At 37.2% G+C, this 21,574-nt stretch overlaps 1 protein-coding gene across 5 annotated transcripts in view; it reads right to left on the reverse strand.

The window, feature by feature from the left end:
* BAIAP2 (BAR/IMD domain containing adaptor protein 2) overlaps positions 1 to 21,574 on the reverse strand; it is a 152,807-nt gene that overhangs the window by 106,956 nt on the left and 24,277 nt on the right. For all 5 annotated transcript variants that reach the window (XM_025166231.2, XM_007419865.3, XM_007419866.3 and 2 more), the window contains exons 2-3: positions 9,086 to 9,161; positions 1,289 to 1,375 (exon numbers count right to left, since the gene is read on the reverse strand). In XM_025166231.2, coding sequence (XP_025021999.1) covers positions 1,289 to 1,375; positions 9,086 to 9,161 — 163 coding nt within the window. The remainder of the gene's footprint in view (positions 1 to 1,288; positions 1,376 to 9,085; positions 9,162 to 21,574) is intronic.

Consider the following 21,574-nt stretch of genomic DNA (forward strand, 5'->3'; position numbering starts at 1 on the left):
CAGAAAAAAATTTCCCCAGGACATCAAGATCGTTTGAGAGGAGTCTGTCTGCCACCTCCATGTGTTTATCTTGCACTGTTATGGGTGTGGGGTGTGAAGCTAGTTCACCTCCTCGTGATGCACCTGGATAGCGCGAAAGTGTGAACTAAACGAACTAGCAATAGTTGGCAGCCAGAATACATTCTCAATTTCCTGGCTCTCAAAATACATGGAAACGAAAACAATATTTTGTAGTTCAATTATATTTGGCACTATGGTTTTATGTTTATAATATATTTGCTTACTATTTTTATTGTTGGATATTTTGATACCTTTTTACCACTATATTATTATCTATTTGTACCTTCTTCCTTGTAAGCTGCTTAGAGTCAAATGACTGAAGCAGCATAAAAGCATTTGTAATAAATAAGTAAATACATTTGGAAACCATGACTTATGAATCAGAACATCGCATGAACCTAGCCACTGTGACTCGCACAACAAATGACGGTTAACAGTAGCTGAATTTACAAATCTTGGGCCAAAAAAAAAAAAAGATCTGACAATTTCAACAACAACAAATCCAGTCATGTTTTTAGTATAGGCCATGTACTACATCCTGTAACCATAGTTTTAAAAAGTGGTTAGCATTCAACCAAAAGTCCTAGAAGAATTTGGAACTCAAGTCTCCATTTATTTTTAAGGCTGCTGAGGACAAAAAATTGTTTGTGGCATCATGCTTCACTTTTTTGCAGTTATCATTCTTACCTTTTAATCCTTGGCTGCAGATTGTTTGTATCATCATTAGCCCAAACCCCACATGACTCAACCTTCAACTGGAATCTTAAGTTGACATTTATATATCATAAAAGAGCATGCATCACGAGAAACAAGAAGAAGAACTACGTATGTTGAGGGCCTGTTCAGATGGAATGCCAATTTGGTCTGGCATAATATAAATGGCACCCATGGGATCAGAGGGAAGAGGAAGAGCCAGTGACATACCAAGGAGGGGCAGGAAGCGGTCCACCCTGGGTGCAGGAACTAAGGCGAGGGATGCTGCTGAAGACATGAGGAGACTAGTGGTAGGTGTGGAGTTAGGTCACTGCTGCTCAAGGGCCAATCAACCTTTTGGCAGTTGGTGGCAGCACTGCAGTGACAGAGCATATTTTTTGTACTTTCACATCATTTTTTTACTCCTAGCAACTGCAGATTACTTTATGAATAAGAAGTCATGCATTGTAGTTTAACTGAACTTTCAATGTCATGCCTGCTATCTATACTAACAGCATTCATATATTTGACTTACCTAATTCTTTAGATCCTTGACTTTCACTGGCCAATTCTCCCATTTTAACCAGAGCATCAAAATATCCTTTTGCAGCATACGTCACACCTAGATATTGAAAAATATAAAACATTATGCCCATATTTATTTTAACTCAAAATGCTCAAAAGATCACACAAAAGCATTTTTATAGCATCTGCTCAATTATTTTCATTAATAATATTTTATAATGTTGTTATAAATATTATACTATTTTATTTTGCAGAATATTAGCCATTATCACCATTTGATCCCAGCAAGAAATCAAAATGGCATCTTTAAAACTATTGGCAGACCCTATTATAGCATTAACAACATTTTCACTGTCTAGATGTTAGGGTTGTAGAAAACATACCACAAAAATTAAATACAGGAAATTAGGGAAATGCTAAAATTTGCATGATTTCAGTCCAATTCCACCATATTATGCCTGCTATATTTTCATCCAGGTTCTGTATCAGTCTTCCCCAACCTGGGCCTCCCACAGATATGTGGATTTCAGTTCTCAAAATTCTCACCAATAGTCACATTGCATGGCACCCAGGCTGGGAGAAGATTGTTTATATAATTCAGCATTAATTATATACACAATAATTCATATGATTCAAGCCCACTTGAAGCCAGGTAAGATTGGCAAGGCCTATTTTCTGCAAAAGCTCATATCCTGTGACAATGCAGATTGATTTCAGGGAAGTTTCACTTACAATCTAATCCCACATCTGGAGTAAGAGGGAAAAATGGGATTTGATTTTAAAATGAATAGAGAAGTTAACTAGTTAGGTTTTAAGGAGAACTGGAAATAAGCTATGAGAAAAAATAATAAAGAGTAATAACAAAGAATAGTAATTAATAAAAGAATAATCATAGTAATAACAACAACAGTAAGCAAAAGGATTAGCAACAACTAGTTATGTGAAATTCCAGCTTTGCTCTTTGAAGTGATGTTACTGTGAAAGGATTCCTGAGAATACAAAACTATGTGTGTTTCTTGGGTTGGCTCCGACAAAGTCTTTATCTCAAGGTTAAGAGCTATCTAGAAACTAATATTTTATTGCAGACTAGCCTATGAACAGTGTTTGTTTTAAAATGTCCTCTGAGATTCAGGAAGTGCTGTAATTTGGAAAGTCAGTACAGGTTAAAAATCTTAAGTGCATAGTTTAGAAATGCTCTTGAACCCAGCATGGGCTTCAACATTGCCATCCCATTTTTTAAAGTCACTTTGGGCAACTATGAAAGTTCAGAATATTAACTTTGGAATGAGGAAAAAAAAGATAATACTGCAATTATGAGGATTCCAAAATAATTTATCTGCCACCCATTAACTTATATGGCCAACTTGGTTCTTGTGTCATCAACACATTTTTTTGAATTAGAAGAAATGTCTCACCTCTATATTATAATGAAATTTAGAATAGCTTTTTTAAATATTCCAGATGTTACCAAAGAATAAAATTTAATAGTCAAAATGCATTTCAGAAAATTCAGTATTATGAAGCTGCCATAGAAAATGGGACTTTAAGCAACAGGTACTGTGCATAATCTTGCAGTTATACAGCCCCCTTCAAAAAAAATCCTGATACTTAAATCATAACAAGAATATTTGTTTTCCTTATAGCAAAGAGGTGGAATCTTTGAAGAACATGGACTTGGTTGTAAAATATGCTGTACCTTTTATTATTAGGCCACCCCCAAACTTTGTTAAGAATTTGAAATTTCTTCAAAGTCAGAAAACAGGAAGCTACCAAAATCTGACAGATTTGTTTGGATAACTTATATCGTAGGACTTTTGATATCTGGGTATACAGCCTGAATTTACCTTTTGCGAGACAGCCCAGTAAAGCACACACATCCTTGATATTACCTTACAAAGGCTCCAATACTATTACTAAGAAACTCACTAGCTTAGACTTTCAAATGCAGCTCATAGATTTAAGTTGTTCTGTTGATATTCTAACTGTGCACACATCATTTTAATCAGATAAGCAGAGAGTTCCTCATAGTCACAGGAACACGTTATATTGTTCTTGCAAATGCTACCTATTTAAAATGCTTGCCTTTCAAGAGAATCAGAAAATGAAGGGGGAAAAAAGAGTGCCATTTAATATTATAGATGTATTTATGATGGACATATGTAAATCAAACCTGTATCAGATGAAACTAGACTACAAGAATCAATTGCAATTAAGGTATCTTAAAGTACTTCTCTTACCACTAGGTCTACACTAAATACAGACTAAGCATGAAATAAGTTATTCTGTATTTATGAAATATAGTTGTGTTAAACTAGTTTAATATAGTTACATACTCCCTCTTCTGTATTACAGGATGTTAAATGATTCCTCTTTTATTTTTAAAGCATAGTTACTAGTACCTTTAAAAAAATAACTGACTTTTAAAAGCCCATTATGAATCTTCCAATAAGTGTCTTGGGCTCTGCAGCTATAATGCAAATGGAGTATATAAGGACTCCAGTTACCATTTGGTTCAAAACTATATGTGGCTAAGCCAAATTTCAACTGTTTTCTCAATGTTTATTCTTTCTCAATAAATGTAAACCACTTAAAATTGTAATTTCCTACATTTCACAGATAAACAAGGAGAATAGGTTTACTTGCAACTCCTCCACCCCCAGTACTTCCACACCTGCTTAACCTCCAGAAGTGTTGGGATTTCAACTGACAGAATTCCCAGACATTACAGTTCATCATCTACTGTAGATTTAATTCATACCTCCTGGAACACCCCATTCCACAATGGCTATCATAACTAAATTGCCCATAACAATTTCAGCTCTTTACTATTTTGTACCTTAAAATCCAAAATATAATTTGATCTCATAATAAATCTTCTTGCATTTATTAGAAGAGTAACAACTTTCAAGATTCAGCAATAATTATATTACCCACTATCTGGATGTGCAGTTAATTGTGGGAAGGATAATGGTGTAAATTACTTCTTGGCCTTTTGCCTAAGAGCAAATATGTGTAGGATAAATGTACATAATGCAATTTTAAAAAATCATTCTAAAAATCTGAATTGCAAAGTAACTGATTTATCATGAATAAATACCAGAAAACAGTATAAATATTCATTTTTAACCTCTTTTATGAAATGCTTTCCATGCAAGAAATACAAAGAAGTTATAATGAAATGTTGAATTTTAAATTAGTTGCATTGTCATAGATCATGCTATGTCTTTTACTTCCTCTGATTTTGGTCCCAGACTTCTTGCACATGCAAGTACATGATTTCCCTCTCCTATCATAGGCTACTCAACTGTAAAGCATTCACAAACTTCCATATTTTATACATACATACATAGACTGGGGATGTATATCAAAGGTGAGGAATGCTAGGAATTGCAGTTTAGTAACATCCGGGGGCCACAAGTTTCTGTCCCTGTCATATTTATTATTTATGCTTACAATGTTCATACTTATCCAAAGCAATGTGGAAAAAATTTATTATTCCTGCAAAGTTGTCTATCAGATGTCCTATGGTATATGGATCAACTTATTCTGATGAGCCATAAAAGCAATATATGTCAAAATGTCATCCAAACATGCAGAATTTCACATACTTTTATGATAGAATAACATATTCTTATGTAAACTTTCTTTCTGGCAAAAAAATCAACAGGACATATTTTAGGCCAAGACTTCAATCCTTCAGCTTGTTCTGAATGCTGCAACTCAGTCTCTGAATACATAGAATAGAGAAGTGCAGCTCTTAAACATACTTGCTATGATACTAGCATACTAACTAGTACTAGCAAGACATACTAGCAAAACATACTAGCAAGAGTTCTCTTGCTATGAGGAAACTCAGATCTGCCTGCACTTTAGAAAATGTGGGGTTTTAGCAGGCATGAGCTGCAGTCCCAGCACCTCAAGTAGCCACCGGAAGACAGTTCAAAGATATGTTACATAGCTGGCACACAAAGAATGAGAAGCAGGTGGTTCAAACAGATTTCCCTAAGTCTCAGTCAGAAGATATAGTATTCACACTGATCTGACTCTCCTGGTTCCAGATTGGCAAAGCAATCAACAGATTGGCAAAGCAATAAAAAAACAACACTATATAATCTCTATTCAACCTATATACAGCATATATACTGAGGGAAGCTGGATTGAAAGAAGATGAGAGTGGTTTTTAAATTGATGAAAGATACATCAATAATCTTTGCTATGCTGATAACGCTAACACGACTGCTGAAAAAGGAAATAATCTGCAAGTTCTAGTAATGGAAGTCAAGGAGCACAGTGAAAAAAATGGGACTCAGGTTAGACATAAAGAAGCCCAGACTAATGACAACCTTAGAACTGACACTGAAATGGTAGATAGTTTCTGCCTTTTAGGATTGCCTATCAACAATAAAGGAACCAGCAGTCAAGAAATAAGCCACAGACTAGCACCTGGTAGGGTAGCAATTAAGGCCTTGGGAAAGAGATATAGATGCTGGGATGTGTCTATACCTACAAACATCAGAACTGTACAGGCAATGATTTTCTCTGTGACACTATGGAAGCAAAAGTTGGACTTTAAAGAAGCAGGGTAAAAACAGTATTGACGCTTTTGAACTTTGGTGTTGAGGAAGACTCTTGAGAGTATCATGGACAGCCAAGAAAACAAACACATTAATCATAGTACAAATCAATCCAGAGTTCTCACTCAAAGCACCAGGCTCAAATTTTGGACACATTATGCAAAGACCCAGCTCCCTTGAAAAATCTATAATGCTGGGAAAGGTGGAAGGAAAGAGAAGAAGAGGATAACCTTCTTCTCTTTCACAAATCACAAGGTGGCTGGATTTGATTACAGCAATGATAGGTGCAGAGATCAGGGATGAATAATCCTAGGGGAGATCTATCTATCTGCTCATTAAAAGTCAACACTGACTTGATGGCACAAGTTCTATTTAAATAAAAACCAGCAAGCAAAAATCCCAAGGATGCTAGCCAATGTTGTACTTAAACAAGTTGGCAAAGTCACTGAAGCAGTGAACAACTAAGGAACAGTGAAACCATTGGAAAAAAAATGTTTTCAGGGGAACTTTCACTATAACTTTGTTTAGACTCAAGTACCAACAATTATGAAAGGAAGGAACAATTAAATACTATTTTGTAGCTCAAATCCCTGGGATGGATGAGATAAAAGTAGTCGACCTACACTTTGGAATTAAAAAAAAAAAATTAACCACAGAACAGCAAAGAAACATCAGCGGAAGAAATACACAACTGACCTCCAAAATGAGTTGAAACACTGGCAAAAACATATAAAGGCCCAGGAAAAGTAGCCAGAATAGAAAATGAGATGCACTAAGTCCGTAAGAATATGCATTCTCCTCAGCAGTGTGTTCTAAAAAATAACAGTTACCTTTACTAACCAAAGCCACTTCCCAAAGCTATGAACTTAACCATATTCTATTATTGTGAAGAGTCTTGGATTAGGATTGGTTTTGTGTTCATTTCTGGATTTTGTATTTCCAAAAATGGGGGAATCACCATTGTTTGCTTTTCTGGAGACAGTTTGGAAAAGCCCTGTTGCAAACTGAAGGAAACTTAACATCTTGTTTGAGAACTTTCATGTTATTTTATGACTTAATAAAGGTATTTCTATAACATGGCTATTGGAATGTTTCTTATTGTCCATCAGCATGGTTACTACTGGGTTCTTGGTGTCATGGCTTCACCCTGAGAACAGCAATACATCTCTCTCTAGCTTTTGTGAAGCTCATGAGCATAAACATGTGCTCATGAGCTTCACAATGGAATATTCAAGAACGAGGTTCAGATAAGTTGCTTTCACTGCAGGTGGAGAAGAAGTTCTTAGCACAGCAAAGATCAGCTACTAGAGAATGTAGAAATCTAGCTATGTTTATATATCCACTCCAGGGTTCACTCTCCAGCTCTTTCTCCTGCCCTTATATGGCCATGGTATTTTTGCCATCCATTTCTCAGCTTTGGATATTAAAGGGACCTCCAGAATATTTGGATAACAGCATGGTATAGTCTCAGGATCTTTATTTCCAACCTTGCTAGCTTCAGCCCTTGTACTTGGTGTCTTTTATTGAAGCATCTGTTTTTATAAGCAAGAGTCAACTTCTGTCAGCCTTTTGAGGTAGGCCAGGTCAGGAAGCAGACACCACAAGGACTACTGGAACTCTACTTTATTGTTGTAGGATATAATAATAGAATCTTGAAAGCCTGCCAGCATTTCCCTCTACCCTATACTTATGGTGACCATATTTCCTTGGAAAAAATAAAGAACAAACCTGAAAAAGGGGCAAATCTGAAAGAGGTTCAGAAGGAGAACATTTTTAATTGTTTATGTTTATAACTCTGCTTTACAAAGGAAAATTCAAGAGCAGAAACAAAGAAAAACTTTACAAAAATGCGTATTCCAACAAAAATATCTAAAATCAAACAGAATATATTAAATTTATTTTAAAAAGACAATTCAATTTCCATATTTTTCACATGAATGTGCATTAAGTGGTACCATTTGTACAGTAAAAGTTAAATGACCAAAATAAAGGACAAGCCTGAGTTTTTGAAAAATAAATAAATCTAAAGGACAGCTTTCTGAAATAAAGAACTGTCCTTTATAATAAAAGATGTGTGGTCACTGTACCTACATTATACAGAATCATGTTATTTTGAGTATTTTGAGTCCCTTTCTCATGTTTCCTCCTTTCTTAGGGCTGGGATGTCATTTACTGTCTCTTTTGTCTGCTAACAATTGTTGCACACCTTCATAAACCTTTCCTCTACAACTTCATTGGATATAACTGATCTCACCTAGGAAGCTTGTCACAATTACAAGTGTTAAAAAAGCTGATGTGAAATTTACTGAAGTCATAAGATTTAGATAAATGATTTACTAGTCCTGCTACAGCTAGTCTGGATAAAGTTGCAATCAACACACTGGCTAAAGTTGACAACATCAAATCAGTTTTGCCTAAGTTTAACTCAAAACTTTCATCTTAGGTATCACTAAGCTCTCTGCTGCTGTACGAGTAAGTCTGCTGACTTAGTGTGGTCGATCATTTCAAATTTTGGGTATGAAATAGCTCTTTCAGGAGCAAAATGGGCTGCTTCAAACATTTTGAAACTCTTCTGAGTTGGAACCATTATTTCAACTGCATTTCTGCCTTGAAATGCTTTAAAAATGATTGCAACTGCCTGTTTTGAACTTGAAATGGGATTATCTTGCACTCAAAACAACCATTCTAAACTCAATGTAGGGCATTGCAACTTCAAAGGCATTTGAATTCAAATTTTTTGCATACCCCTACCAACTCAGCTTAAATATAATACTGCATGCTGCCAAATACAAAGCTACAATTTGCAATTGTTATTTTTAAAAAGGTATATTAAGAAATTACAGAGAGTGAAGATGATTTGGAGAGACTAATTAAGAATACGGAAGTCCTAAGCTGAATTTATTACCTCGTTGGTAAACCAGCAGCCTGTTCCTGGCTCATAATTGTAAGCAAGATGCTTTGTGTTATAGCTCTCCAAGCAGTCTACCTTAAGAGAGCTTTAATGCCTTACATGTCATAAAGAATACTAACTCTGAAACTTAATTCAAAGAGCTGCTTTGTAACTTGTCTGTGATAGCTGAGAGCATCTTTAACATTGAGGACAATGCTGACAATGCTTGTAACAGATACTACTAGTTTTTCCTACTTCAGCCATCACCAAGGGTCAAAGGGGTACCATTTCTACAATTGCCATGTTACAGCCATGACAAAGTACACAGTGTTATTTCATTTACCTGCCAAGGCCTTTTCATAGTTCTTCCCCATGGATATGAAGTTTCGGAGGCTGGGGTTAAACTGTTCCATGATTGTCTATGAGAAAACAAAAGACATTAGCAATCCAAGAACTCCACATTAAAGGCCAAAGTGTTTTTCTACTCCTTCTATACAACATGTATGAATACACAAAAGGTTAACCCACAATCGCATGAATTCCTAGAAACCAAATCCTCCCACATGCACATACACAGCAAACACAAATCTGTCCTTGACAATTTATAAGATACCAATGTATCTTTCTCATTCTAGGATTTAACTATATAGCTATATACTATATGAATTCCAGACCCCACACCTTTCTTGTATTCATTGTATTCATTCTGCCAGGAATGAAAAATATGAAACAAAAACAAGTTTGAAGAAGAACAACCAGCTGTGGTATATATACAATATAATATGTAAATACAACACAACAAAAGTTTATTGAATTGGTCAGATACCATCTTACACATATTTTTACAAAGATATTTTTCTAAGACTTCACCACACTAATATAAACATTATACTTCAACCCATTATTTTAAGCTCTAATTAAATACACAGGCTTGATAGGCTATTTATTTATTTGTCTTATATGGCCACCAATTTGGAAAGAGTCATGGTAGTTTACATTAAAAATCCAATAAAAACTAACACTCAGAATGCAAAAGGTGTAAAAATTAAATGAGGCTATGGGGAGGTACATATATGCCTCATTTGTACATCTGTCATCACTCCATGGGATCACAAAACACCTTGGTCCATGGCTGTTCGAAAATCCGTGTTTTTAATGACTTTCTAAAGCAGAGCAGTGAAAGGGCCAAACAGACCTCTTGGGGAATGAAGCAGCAACAGAGAAGCCCGGCCTGTATAATCCCACAAGATGGCATTGTTTAATTGAAGGGACCTGGAGCATGCCCACCCAGTCAGATCTTATGGGACTGGCAGTCCCACACAAATGAGCCCCACTCTTATGGCCTTCTGGAAAACTATAAAGACCTCGCTTTTCTGTAGGGTCTTTTAGGACTAGGTCTGGATCCATCAATGGCACTTTGTGTGTGTGTATACACATACACATGTATACCCTTTTAAACTGCCAAGTGTCCAGTTGGACTGAGGCAGTGTATGAATTTCATAAACACATAAATATTCTAGAATCCATCATCATCTGTTTCCCCACAGGGATTTTTCATGGATAATTAAAGCATTAACGTGCTATATTTTTTAAAAAATTCTGCATACAGCATGATATCAGAACATGTTTCAGACAAACATGTTGTGAATACATGTGGAGATGTTACTCACTAATTTTAAGCAAATGATTTGTATTCACAGATAATTGTGTGATGCAGTTGATTCAATGACAAATCTCTTCCTACTGGCATGTGGAAGGAAGGAATATATACCAAGTCTTAATTATACTAGGACATTATTCAAATGTGTCATGTAAACAAAGATTATTTCTGCATCATTATACCAAAATTAAAGTTGGATAGTAGGGAGTCCCATTCATTCAAGTTTAAGGATGAACTATTTAATCCCTCTTGTTGGTATAAAATAAACCTTAGCCGGTTTACAAGAAATTCCATAGACATGAGAAATAATTCAGAACATCAGCATAGAGTAAGAATTTTACAACAATGGCACCAAGTTCTGAAAAGACTGAGGATTAAACTTCATGTACCACTTATGCTTACACACAAAATTAAAGCTCTTTTTAAAAAAGTCATTTTATTGAGAAGTAACCTCCAGTTTATCACCTGAGTGAGGGCAATTGGCTTAAATAGATAACTTAAAGTTCTAGTAAACGTTTGCAAGACAAAACAGAAGCACATCAGATAAGAAAGAAAGAAAAAACTGTCTCTCTGTTTGAAAGCTTTCCCAGTTGCTCTGCAAAGGCTTTCCAGACTTTTATGCGCCTCTGAAAATTAATTACTAAAGCAGACATTTTATAATGTAAAACAATGTTACTTCTAGATCAAAGTGGAAGAACAAATAACATGGCTGCATATATGGGATGTTTACTGTAACATACTGAGACAAATAAAATTAAAAATACAAACTACAAATTATCAGCATGAACAGTCCCATATCATAACCACAGTAAAACTATAAAGTTTATTTTTAAGCTAAGAAAGTATGTACAATTGCATAGAGAGTTGTAGAAAGATCATTCTTCTCAGCTCTTGAGCTACATGATGATGGACCTTGAGCTGAAGATGGTTTGTTGGCATAGATAATAAAAGAGCTCTATAGTATGGTAAAATTGTCATATTTCTTATGTTTCTTCTCCTTATGATTCTTAGTTTATGAACGGATTTCTCAACTAATGTCATTTGCCACGGCCTCTCAAACTACTTCTGAGAGCTTCATTGTAGATTTATAATGCTTGGTCACCTTCAATTCCACAACAGTACTACTAGAAGCACTTGATCAAATCTCTAGAACATCATTATTATTTGCCTAGATTGAAGGAACAAAAAATGGGAGAACTGCAGGGAAAAAAATCTCCCATCTATCAAATGGATAGCTGTCTGAAAGCATGAGCATCTTCAAAAGAACCTCTCCAACAGATCTTAACAGCTAGACATGTTCATAACAAGACAGTGCAAAGGTGACGGTGCAAAAGCCACTTCCTTATTGAAGGAACAAAAAAGTTTTGCATTTCTTTACTGTCAATCTCATTTTATCTATTATAATTTGGAAAAACTATGCTTATTTTTCTGCTCTCATTGGCTACTATAGCTACCTTTATTTATGGGAGAACTGCAGGAAAAAAAATCTCCCATCTATCAAATAGATAGCTGTCTGAAAGCATGGGCATCTTCAAAAGAACCTCTCCAACAGATCTTAACAGCTAGACATGTTCATAACAAGACGCAATCCTTCAGATAGTCATTTTAGGACTTTACTTATGAATATCAACACCCTGAATTGTACCTGGTAAACAACCAGTAATTATTGCAGGTCTTTTAATGCAAGTATCATGTGATACCCATACCTGTACCAGTTAGCAACCCAGCTGTCATATTTTGCAGCAACTGCAGCTTCAAAACTTTTTAAAGGCTAGCATGTTGCAATAGTAAAAATAAAATATAAATAAGAAATGGATGGAACCAAGGCATGAGGCATGGGGGGTGGGGAGCCAAGAGTTGAATAAAAAGGAGGCAACCCTAATCTCTTCACACACCCTGTCCACATCACAGAGACCTCAAAGAATCCAGAATAACCAGACAAGTATTGCTGAAATTAAATAGTTGCTGAGAGGAGGATAACAAATTGCCATCAGGATGCATTTCAGTTGGCACAATATGCCATCTGAGCAATACCTTCATTGTAGCTTTTCTCATTTGGGTCAACTGATAGGAAGTTCCAAATGAAGAATCACTGGGTATCAGCAACCTGGATGTTAAGGTCCAATTTCCTATGGCCCACAATTCTTTGTCAGTGAGACAGTAGTATCTGAGATACTTTCCACTGCTGTTTTTATCCCAGCCAAAACCAGTACTTTGATTGTAAACCAGCCTGGAAAAGCATGGACTGGCTCAACTTGGTTGTCGATCTCATCTCTGCAGTAGCCATGTATAACATCACACCTGCACACACTACTGCACTATGGATTGGTGAAAATCTATTTTACAGTCAAAAATGGAAGAATAAAGCTTTTTATATAAATAATGTAGCAACCGACAAAGAGTATGATTGTGTGTGTGCGTGTGTGTGCATGTATAGAGAGAGAGTTGCAGAGAATCAAGGCTAAGCTTATCTAGGCTCTGCTGAGACCAGATTTAAAATACTTTGAGTGATTAACAGGTTTTCTTGTTTAAAAATATTATCCTGTAGGAGGCTCACACATGTGTGTGCCCACACACGCACACACATAAAGGAAGAGGAGGACGGCCAGGCTCAGAATAAGGAAGGACTCGCTTACCTCCAGGTAGTGAACTATGTGCTTAAACTCTTTTTCTTCATAATCACTAAAAAGAATGGCTCTTTGTTCAGTGTGTAACAAGCTGTGAACAAGTCCTCCTGCCTAATGTAGCTCCGCAGTCCACAAAGTCATTCAATCACTTTGTCACTATGGCACCTTACAAATGAGACAAGGAATTTGCTAGCTGAGCTTTGTAGGAATCGCAACTATTTCTGTTCTTTCAGACTAAGAAGCTAATCCCTGAATGTCACCATGCAGTATGGCAAACCAGAGTCAGATAATAAGAGGGTTGAGGAAAGAGGCTGGTAACAGAACAACAAGTTCAGCACAGAGTCCATGGGATTTTTTTAAAAAAATGATCAGCATCATTTAGGGCCTGTCAGAGCTCTAATACTGGGGTCTCCAGCATAGCACCCATGGGTCCCATTACAGCAGCAGAGGCTGCCAACTGTGCCCGTGAGGCCGTGTCCCTTCAGACCTTCCAAAATGAATTTTAAAGGCCATTTGCATCTGGCTTAAAGCCCTCCTTCCCAATTATATGCAAATCAAACAAAAGTAGGAAAGAGTTGTTTCTTTTGTCTACGCAGGCTATTCCCTCTCCCCGTATATTCTAGCCTGCTTCTTTTTCCGCACAGCTTTAGCTGTGCTTCTTCGCCTCTCTCAGCTTCCTTGCTTGCTTTTCCTTCCCACATTTACATGGATATCAAACCCTTCCTGTGTGAAAGCTCCAATCCTAAAGGGAAAGGCACCAGTCTGGGAAAACACCAGAAAAAGAGGTAGGGGAACATTCTCTTCTTTGGGGATTAGAGATGTTTTCCTTTTCTCTTAGGGTGGACAGAGACTAACAGAGAAGTTCTACATAGATGTGTTTTAAAATTAGATTATTTTAATAGGCAGCTTCCTGCCTTATTTCTGTATTGCATTTATACAGTCACCCAACTCAGCTAAGTGACATAAGAGAACGCGGCCCTAGGGCCTTTTCCCACGTGCCTCTAACCATGGCACAAACATGTCCTGGCAACATCTTGATGGAATGTGAAGAGGAAAGGTGATTCTCTGGCCAGTGGATGGAACACTAGTCTCACCAGCTTTCCTTCCACAAAATTAATTAGTTTAGTTTAGTTTAGTTTAGTTTAGTTTAGTTTAGTTTAGTTTAGTTTAGTTTAGTTTAGTTTAGTTTAGTTTAGTTTAGTTTAGTGGCTGGAAATAGAGTGGTTGGCATTTGGAGTTCAGACCTAATTTCTGCCTTCTAATTAGGCAACATACTTGTCTTTGGTAGCTAGGCAGCCATTTTATGATTTGTTCCTAATTTCTCTCATTTCCAAAGAGAAATGAGAGAAATTACAAGCCTAGAAAAGCTGAGGATACTTAATAAAGCCCAAGTGAACTTTCAGTCCATTTTCCCTCATTGCCAAAAATCTTCAAAAACATGTTTGATTCTGACCTAAATTCAGTCTTTAATACCTGTCTAAAGGTTCAACGGGCTTGCTAATTAATTGGCCATTTAGCTATTTCTTTATGATCTTCTTTTCTCCCATCTTTTCCTCACACCTGAAATGCTGTCTCAGAGGATTAAGGAACCACCATCCAGATTGTAAAAAAAGGGGAATAGATTAATTAATGGAGTAGGAAAATAAATGTTAGAGGGATTTTCTGCCACTCGCCACATTTCAAAACTGGAACTAAGACTCTAACAACTCTACATGCGCTTACTAGAGATTTTCTTCCAATTAAACAGGCATAATTATGTTGATAACCTTTCTTACGACCTGAACAGAAATTCAAGTTCACCTAGCCTGGTAGCTGCAACAAAAACAAATACACAAGAATATCTTCAAGGATTTATTTAAAATTTTAGTATTTATTTAAAATGATAGTGTATCAAATAGCCATCCTATTGAATAATTCATCAAAAAGAAATAAAAGAAAAATCAACATTAAGGTTCTCTAAAAAGTTTTACATTTTAGAAATGATTATTTCTAGATGCATACTAAAAAAATCCTACCAACACAAAAACACATACAAGTACCTTAAACACTCTCAATTATAAAAATTAAAACTTGAAAAAAATAATATAAACCAGTAGGTAAATATCAAATCCACCATTAAATTTAATTGAACCAGAAGCATTGCAAAGACTATAAAATATAGCTCTTAAGGATGCTTCAAGTATCACCAAGGGAACATTCCAAGAATAAGGACAATAACAATGTGATTGCTTCTGTTCTCAATGTCAGATAACAATTAACAGCAGCCTTCTTAACCCATGCTTTCCAAATATGCTGGATTCTCATGTTAACTGGGAATCTGGGGAGTTGAAATCCAGCTCAACTTGAGGGTACAGGTTGAAGAAGACTGATCTTCTGATCTTCAAGCTGTGTTATCCAGTGAAACTTATCCAGTGTATTCTCACACAAATGAGAACATTTGGTTCTAATTCCAACCTAATGCTCTAATGGAAAAAGAGCCTTATCACTGATCTAATGCCAGTTGGGTTGCATAGCCAACTGATGCAGTGAGACTGTCCAGGCTAACTTACCATTCATTTCTCACAATATTGCAGCCCATGGTTTTGACTATCATACTCCCTTTGGGGGGATGGGGGTGGGGAGTGGAGAGTGAAGAGTGAAGAGAAAAACAAAACAAGATTATTTTGCCAAATAACTGATTAAACATCTGCTACCTCGATTGAAGCCAGCCAAGCAGCTACAGATAAAATGATTTGCTACCTGAATAATTTTATCCCTCATTTCTGGATTCTATTCTTTCAAGACCATGACCAATGTAACTCCTTATTAGTGCTGAGTAGCAATGACACATCTTTATTTCAGCCAATCATTTCAGAATAAACAACATTCTTTTCACAGTGATAGTTCCAAGCTTGGTGGGGCATATTGTGGATGAAGGTAATGCTATTAGACTTTGGGGGAGGGAAACTGATTAATTTTTCTGAATCCTGAGCTTAGTTCTAAACAATGGCTTTATTCCAGCAATCTTCTGGACAGGCTACTAAGTGAACAGAGACATGTACACAAACAAGGATGACCTTGATCTTCTTTTAACAACAAAATAATGAATAATTGCATTCAGAAGGATTCTTCAAGGAAGCAACCAAACAGCTTTTAAGGTCATTTTCCCCAATCTCACACCTCTGAACAGTGACAGACACCTACTTACTTGTTTCACGTAATTTACATGCCGCTCCAATCACAGGCTTTGGGCAGTTCACAACCATAAAAACGTAAAAAATTAAAACGGTCACTAAAAAGCCAGACAATTAAACAGAGAACAATGGGATAAAGGGCATAAGAGCCATCAACCAAGCAACCTATGTTCTAAAGGCCCCAGGGAAGAAGATGGTCCTAACATTCTTCCTAAAGAAAAAGAGAGAGGGAATCAGGTTGACTTTGAGTGGCAGACTATTCCATAAGGCTGGGACAGGCACTGAAAAGATCTGCCTCTGGGGCCCTTCACATCACAGGGAAAGGGAATCAGAAGCATACTTTCCTGTACTGCAAATACAGGGTAGGTACCTCAGAGGAGATTTTTCCAAAGGTAACAAGGACTTGACTCAGGGCTTCAAGCTGTACTGAGGTATTGACTGGCAACTAACACAGTACCCATAATATAGGCATTCTTCTGCTAAAATGGTTCACTCTTCAGCAAGTGGGCAGCTGAATTTCAAACCAACTGCAGTCTACAGTCTACTGCGGCCCCCACACTCTGGAACAGCATCCCTCCCAGAGACAAGGATGGCGTCCTCTCTCCTGGGATTCCAGACAGCCTTAAAAACCTGACACTGGTCCTAGGCCTGAGGTTGATGTCTGTCATTGTTTAATGGCCCCTGTTTTGTTTTGTGAGTTTTCTTAGCAGAATATTTTAGTCTGGGCTGCCTGTTGATTTAATGTTTCTCGCTGTTTTTATTTTTTTATTTTTTAGTTTTGTATGTTGCCCAGAGTCCACTGGAGTTGGGCAGCCACTACATTTCAATAAATAAATAAAATAAAATAAATACAAATAATATTCTGAGGCAGCCCCATGTAGAGGTCATAACACTAATCCAGATGCAAAGTGATAAGGCCATGGATGACTGTTTCTTAAGTGCTCCAAAAATGGTCAATCTGGCACACCAGCTTAAGGTGGACAAAAGTTGTCAAGCAGGAGCCACAAGTTCAAAGGAACCCCATATCATGCATCTGCTCCTTCCAGGGATGTGTGTATATGTGTGACCACCATCAACAGCCAACGTTGCATTTAATTGTATCTTGCTTTGAGTTAATTTGAACCTATTTGGCCCCCTCCAAATACCAGGCTAGGACCTCCAGCGCCTCTCTTGCTCGGCCTAGGGAGAAGATGTACAACTGAGTATTATCTGCATGTTGATGATAACTCAATCCTGGACTAATAGATTACCTACCCCAATAGCTTCATACAGATGCTAAACAAAATGAGAGTCAGAATCAAGCTCTGGGGCGTCCCATGCAGGAGTAGCCAAGGACTTGAGCTCTTATTCCCCACTACCACTTACTGGACTCACTGACTCGAGGAAGAAATGAAATCACTGTAGCACAGTGCCTCCAATGCCCAACCTTTGTACGGCCAGCAGATACCATGGCTGATGGTATCAAATGCCACAAAAGATCTAGCAGAAACATTCCCTCCCTTTAAATCTCATTCAGCATCCTCACCAGCTGTGTATTCCAGAAACCAACTCGTTGAATGGCAGAACTATCTGGGAAAATCCTCAAGATTTTAGAAACCAAATGGAACTATAAAGCCAATTCCAATGCTTTCTCTGGATTATAGAGACTGAACTCTAGCACATTTATTATCATAAATCTATGGTGGCCACAGAAGGGTTTTTGACATATTCATAAAAATAGGAAGAAACAGCCGAGTTATTGTAATAGACATGCCTTGTCTCAGGATCACACTGCAGGAAAAGCATGGCTACTTTAAGTAGTTGCAGACAGGGGCTACAGATAGGAATTATGGCAATATATGTATTTTGCTCACAGAGGTTAAATCTGAACAAGAGGTTTGCAGCAGCACTTCTCTATTCACATGTTTAAAGAATATATCTCCCATTATAAGCAAATGCACTAATAAAAGCCACTTATTTTAATCTATTCTTTTTGTAAGCACAGTGGTTTTTTTTACAAGTGAAAAACAGAATTCTTGGAATAGCTATCTCAGCAGTCCTACCTTAAATAATATTGATCGAAAAGCAATTATACTAAGAGTTTCCCAAAAGTTATTCTGCAGCTCCAGAAAACACACACACACTTCAAAAACTCTGAGTACATTATATCCTCTCTTTCTTCATAGATGCATTTCAGATTTTTCTTAGATTCTGTTTTTTTTTTTTAAAAAGACATAAACATAGATAGCAATCCAAGCTCCTCCAACATGATTCCCCCCGCTTTTCACTAATACATGAGGACTATCACTTCCAGAACTCTCAACTAACAAAGCAAAATAAATTCTAAGCATAGTAGCCTTACTACATCTGGAAAGGAGCAGGCTGGGAGAAGTTGGGCTAATCTGTAACTATTTTAACTGAAGCACACTTTCAAGATCTCACAGACAGACTTTTCAGCACACATATCTGGAACTGAATCTGAGGTATCAATAGGCAGGGTTTTTTTTAATATGCTGCAGAGAGCAGTTGCATATAAGAAAAGATTAATCTGCACATCTGCTTTTCTATTCAAAATTTTAAAAAATTCAACCCTGTTTTACAGTTCCACATGGATGAATCCAAAGGTTAAGCTATATTTAAGAATCTCAGAAATTAGAAGGATTGCAAAGGAAAAAGATGCATGTGAGTGCAAATTATGGTTTTGCCAGAAGTGGACACACCAATACAAGACAAACACTAAAAGGTTATACTGGCATCAAAGGGACAAAAAAAAAAATAACTACTTGTCATTCCTTCTTTTTAGGGAAGTATTCAGATGACATACATATAAATGGATGCTTCTTTCCTACACATGTGAAAAAAATCAAAGCATATGTATTCCTTTATACACTCAGTATGGGTCAAAATCCATTGTTTCTTTCTTGCTAGAATGCTGCAACCTTATCTTGACCTGTAATGTAAGAATCTAATGCACAGCATTATGTAAGCTGCACTAGTTGTAGCCGCTAGACAGCATATTACAATAATCCAAACTTGAGGTTACCAATGTATTGTGGCCAAGTCATCTGTGTCCAGGAATGGGTGCAGCTGATGTACCAGCCTCAGCTAGTAGTAGATCCTCCTAATCAATAAGATCACTGGGACTCCAGTGACAACACCACAGCTTTGAACCTGTTCCTTCAGGGGGACTGCAACCCAGGAAGTCCTCCTAGTTCTTGCGCTTGGGAACCATTCAATTACAGCATTTCCCCATTGGGGGGAGATGGGCAGTTGAAAATTTTAATAAATAAATAAATAAATAAAAATTTCCATCTTACTGGGATTCAGTTTTAGCCCTGGTTCTCATCCATTCCACCACTGTATTCAAGGCTGCAGCAATCTCTCCTGATGTCACACAGAAATACAGCTAAGTATCTACTGTCATCAACTCCATAGATACTCTTCGAAGGAACTGGATAAGAATAGTCAAGACCAATCCTGAGGGAGTCAGGGACTAGCTCTTGAGAGGAGGACCTTTCACTATTGCTAACCCTGCAACCCTAGATTCGGACTCTGAAGCAAAGACACAGCCACCAAGACTGAAAGAGTCCACTGTGCTGTCTCCAAGAAGAGCACCAGAAAGAGGAGAGATGAGAAGTGTCAGGTTTCAGGGTAGAGCACATTGGAAGTAGTAGTCTAATTAGAATTAGGATGTTGTTCCTAAATAGCCCAACTGCAATCCAATCTAAGCAACGGCAACTATGTTTAGGTGGAGACAAGGAGCATTTAGGACAAAAGCCTTTGGCTGAGCTTATACAAATCTGAAGCTGTTTCTGTGACAGTATGATTTAGGTAAGTGCTAGTTTTTGAAACCAATCTGTGCCCTGATTCTCTGAGTAATCTGATCTCTGTCTGAATTCAGATAATACTTCCTGCCAGGACCCTAACTCTTGAAACTTGTACTAGACCTTGACTGGTCTCTTCCCTGTCAACCATTGTAAATAGTTTGTGCTGGACTTCGATCCAGAATGGTCTGGCTAAACCTCTTGTAGCCTGTCTGAAAGTCAGACAGAACAGTACCCTACCCCAAACTCCTAACAACTGCACCAATGATTTCACTGAAATATTAAACAGTACTGGACACAAAATGATTCCTTGAAGCACCCCTCAAGCAAGACTTCCAAAGGACTGTCCTTCCAATGCTATTCTCAGAGACCTGCCCTACTGATAGGAGGGGAGCCACTGCATAACAATACTCCCAAACCCTAATCTGTAAATCTAATTCAATAAGATACTACCATCACTGCTGCCAAGAGCTGCTGAGAGGCCCAACAGTAGCAGAACCTCTCTCATACACAGACACTCTTTCTCTTCCAGTGAACGTCATTCACCACAGGTGTACAAAAATCCTGAATTGCTATCAATATTGGAATGTATTTGGATGATTCTAGGTCTACAATTTTTAAATAAACAATTAAAAGAGCATTGCTCAGGAGCGTGCTAGTTATTTGCAATGATTCTGGAATAAAAAGTTGGAATATTATACAATTACAAAACAATGGGTAGGGTTCCTAAATAATAATAGGTACATTTCTTCTTATTAGGTGGTTAAGTTTTATTTACTGAACAACTGATTGACTAAGATAAAATATGGATGATGGAAGAAGAGTAATGGCTGAGGAATGAGACAAGATTGGAGGAGGTATGAAAATCTGAGAGGTGAAAAGTTCTGAAGGAAATAGAACAAACTGAAGCAAAAGAATTGGCCAGGAAGTCTTGCAGGAGGGGAGGGAAGGGTTTCCAACTCTGAAACTATGTGAAAGCAGAACAGAAAGGGTTGTTGGAGTTATGATAGAAAAGGGTCAAGGTCATAGGAAAAACTGTAAATATATTGTCACATCCTTGTCCACACTTGTTTATGTTTTTACCAGCTCCTGGGTGGATGTCAGAGAATTTATCTGCTGCATAACTTAGGAAAGGAATATAAATTTAACGTGTTACAAAATTATAGTTAAAGTTATAACATGGATCTTACAATACCGCTGAACTAAAGTGAGTATCTGTTTGCCAGGTTTGTCTTTACAAATCGAACTTTATAACACAGTACAGCAGTCTTAAATAGTTTTACATATTTTTAATCAATAGGCCTCTTTCCCCAGTGTGAGCTTAAGCCACTTTGTCCAGCAGAAACTTTCAGGGTCAAGAAAAATAGTTAAATGAGCTTTCTGCAATCTACTGCCCTCCAGATATGTTGGACTGCAACCCCAATCATGCCCCAATCAGCATAGTCATGATGGAAGCTGTAATCCCAAAAAATTGGAGGAAACTGAGTCTTGAAAAACGCGGGCCTTAATAACATTCTCCTTGTCTGTATAAATACAATTCAGATTATTAGGAGGAAACAGCAAAGTTCC

The sequence above is a fragment of the Python bivittatus genome, unplaced genomic scaffold, assembly GCF_059951505.1.
Source record: "Python bivittatus isolate LINGU-HERP-01145 unplaced genomic scaffold, Pbiv_v1 ctg000220_np1212, whole genome shotgun sequence".
NCBI classification, from domain to species: domain Eukaryota; kingdom Metazoa; phylum Chordata; class Lepidosauria; order Squamata; family Pythonidae; genus Python; species Python bivittatus.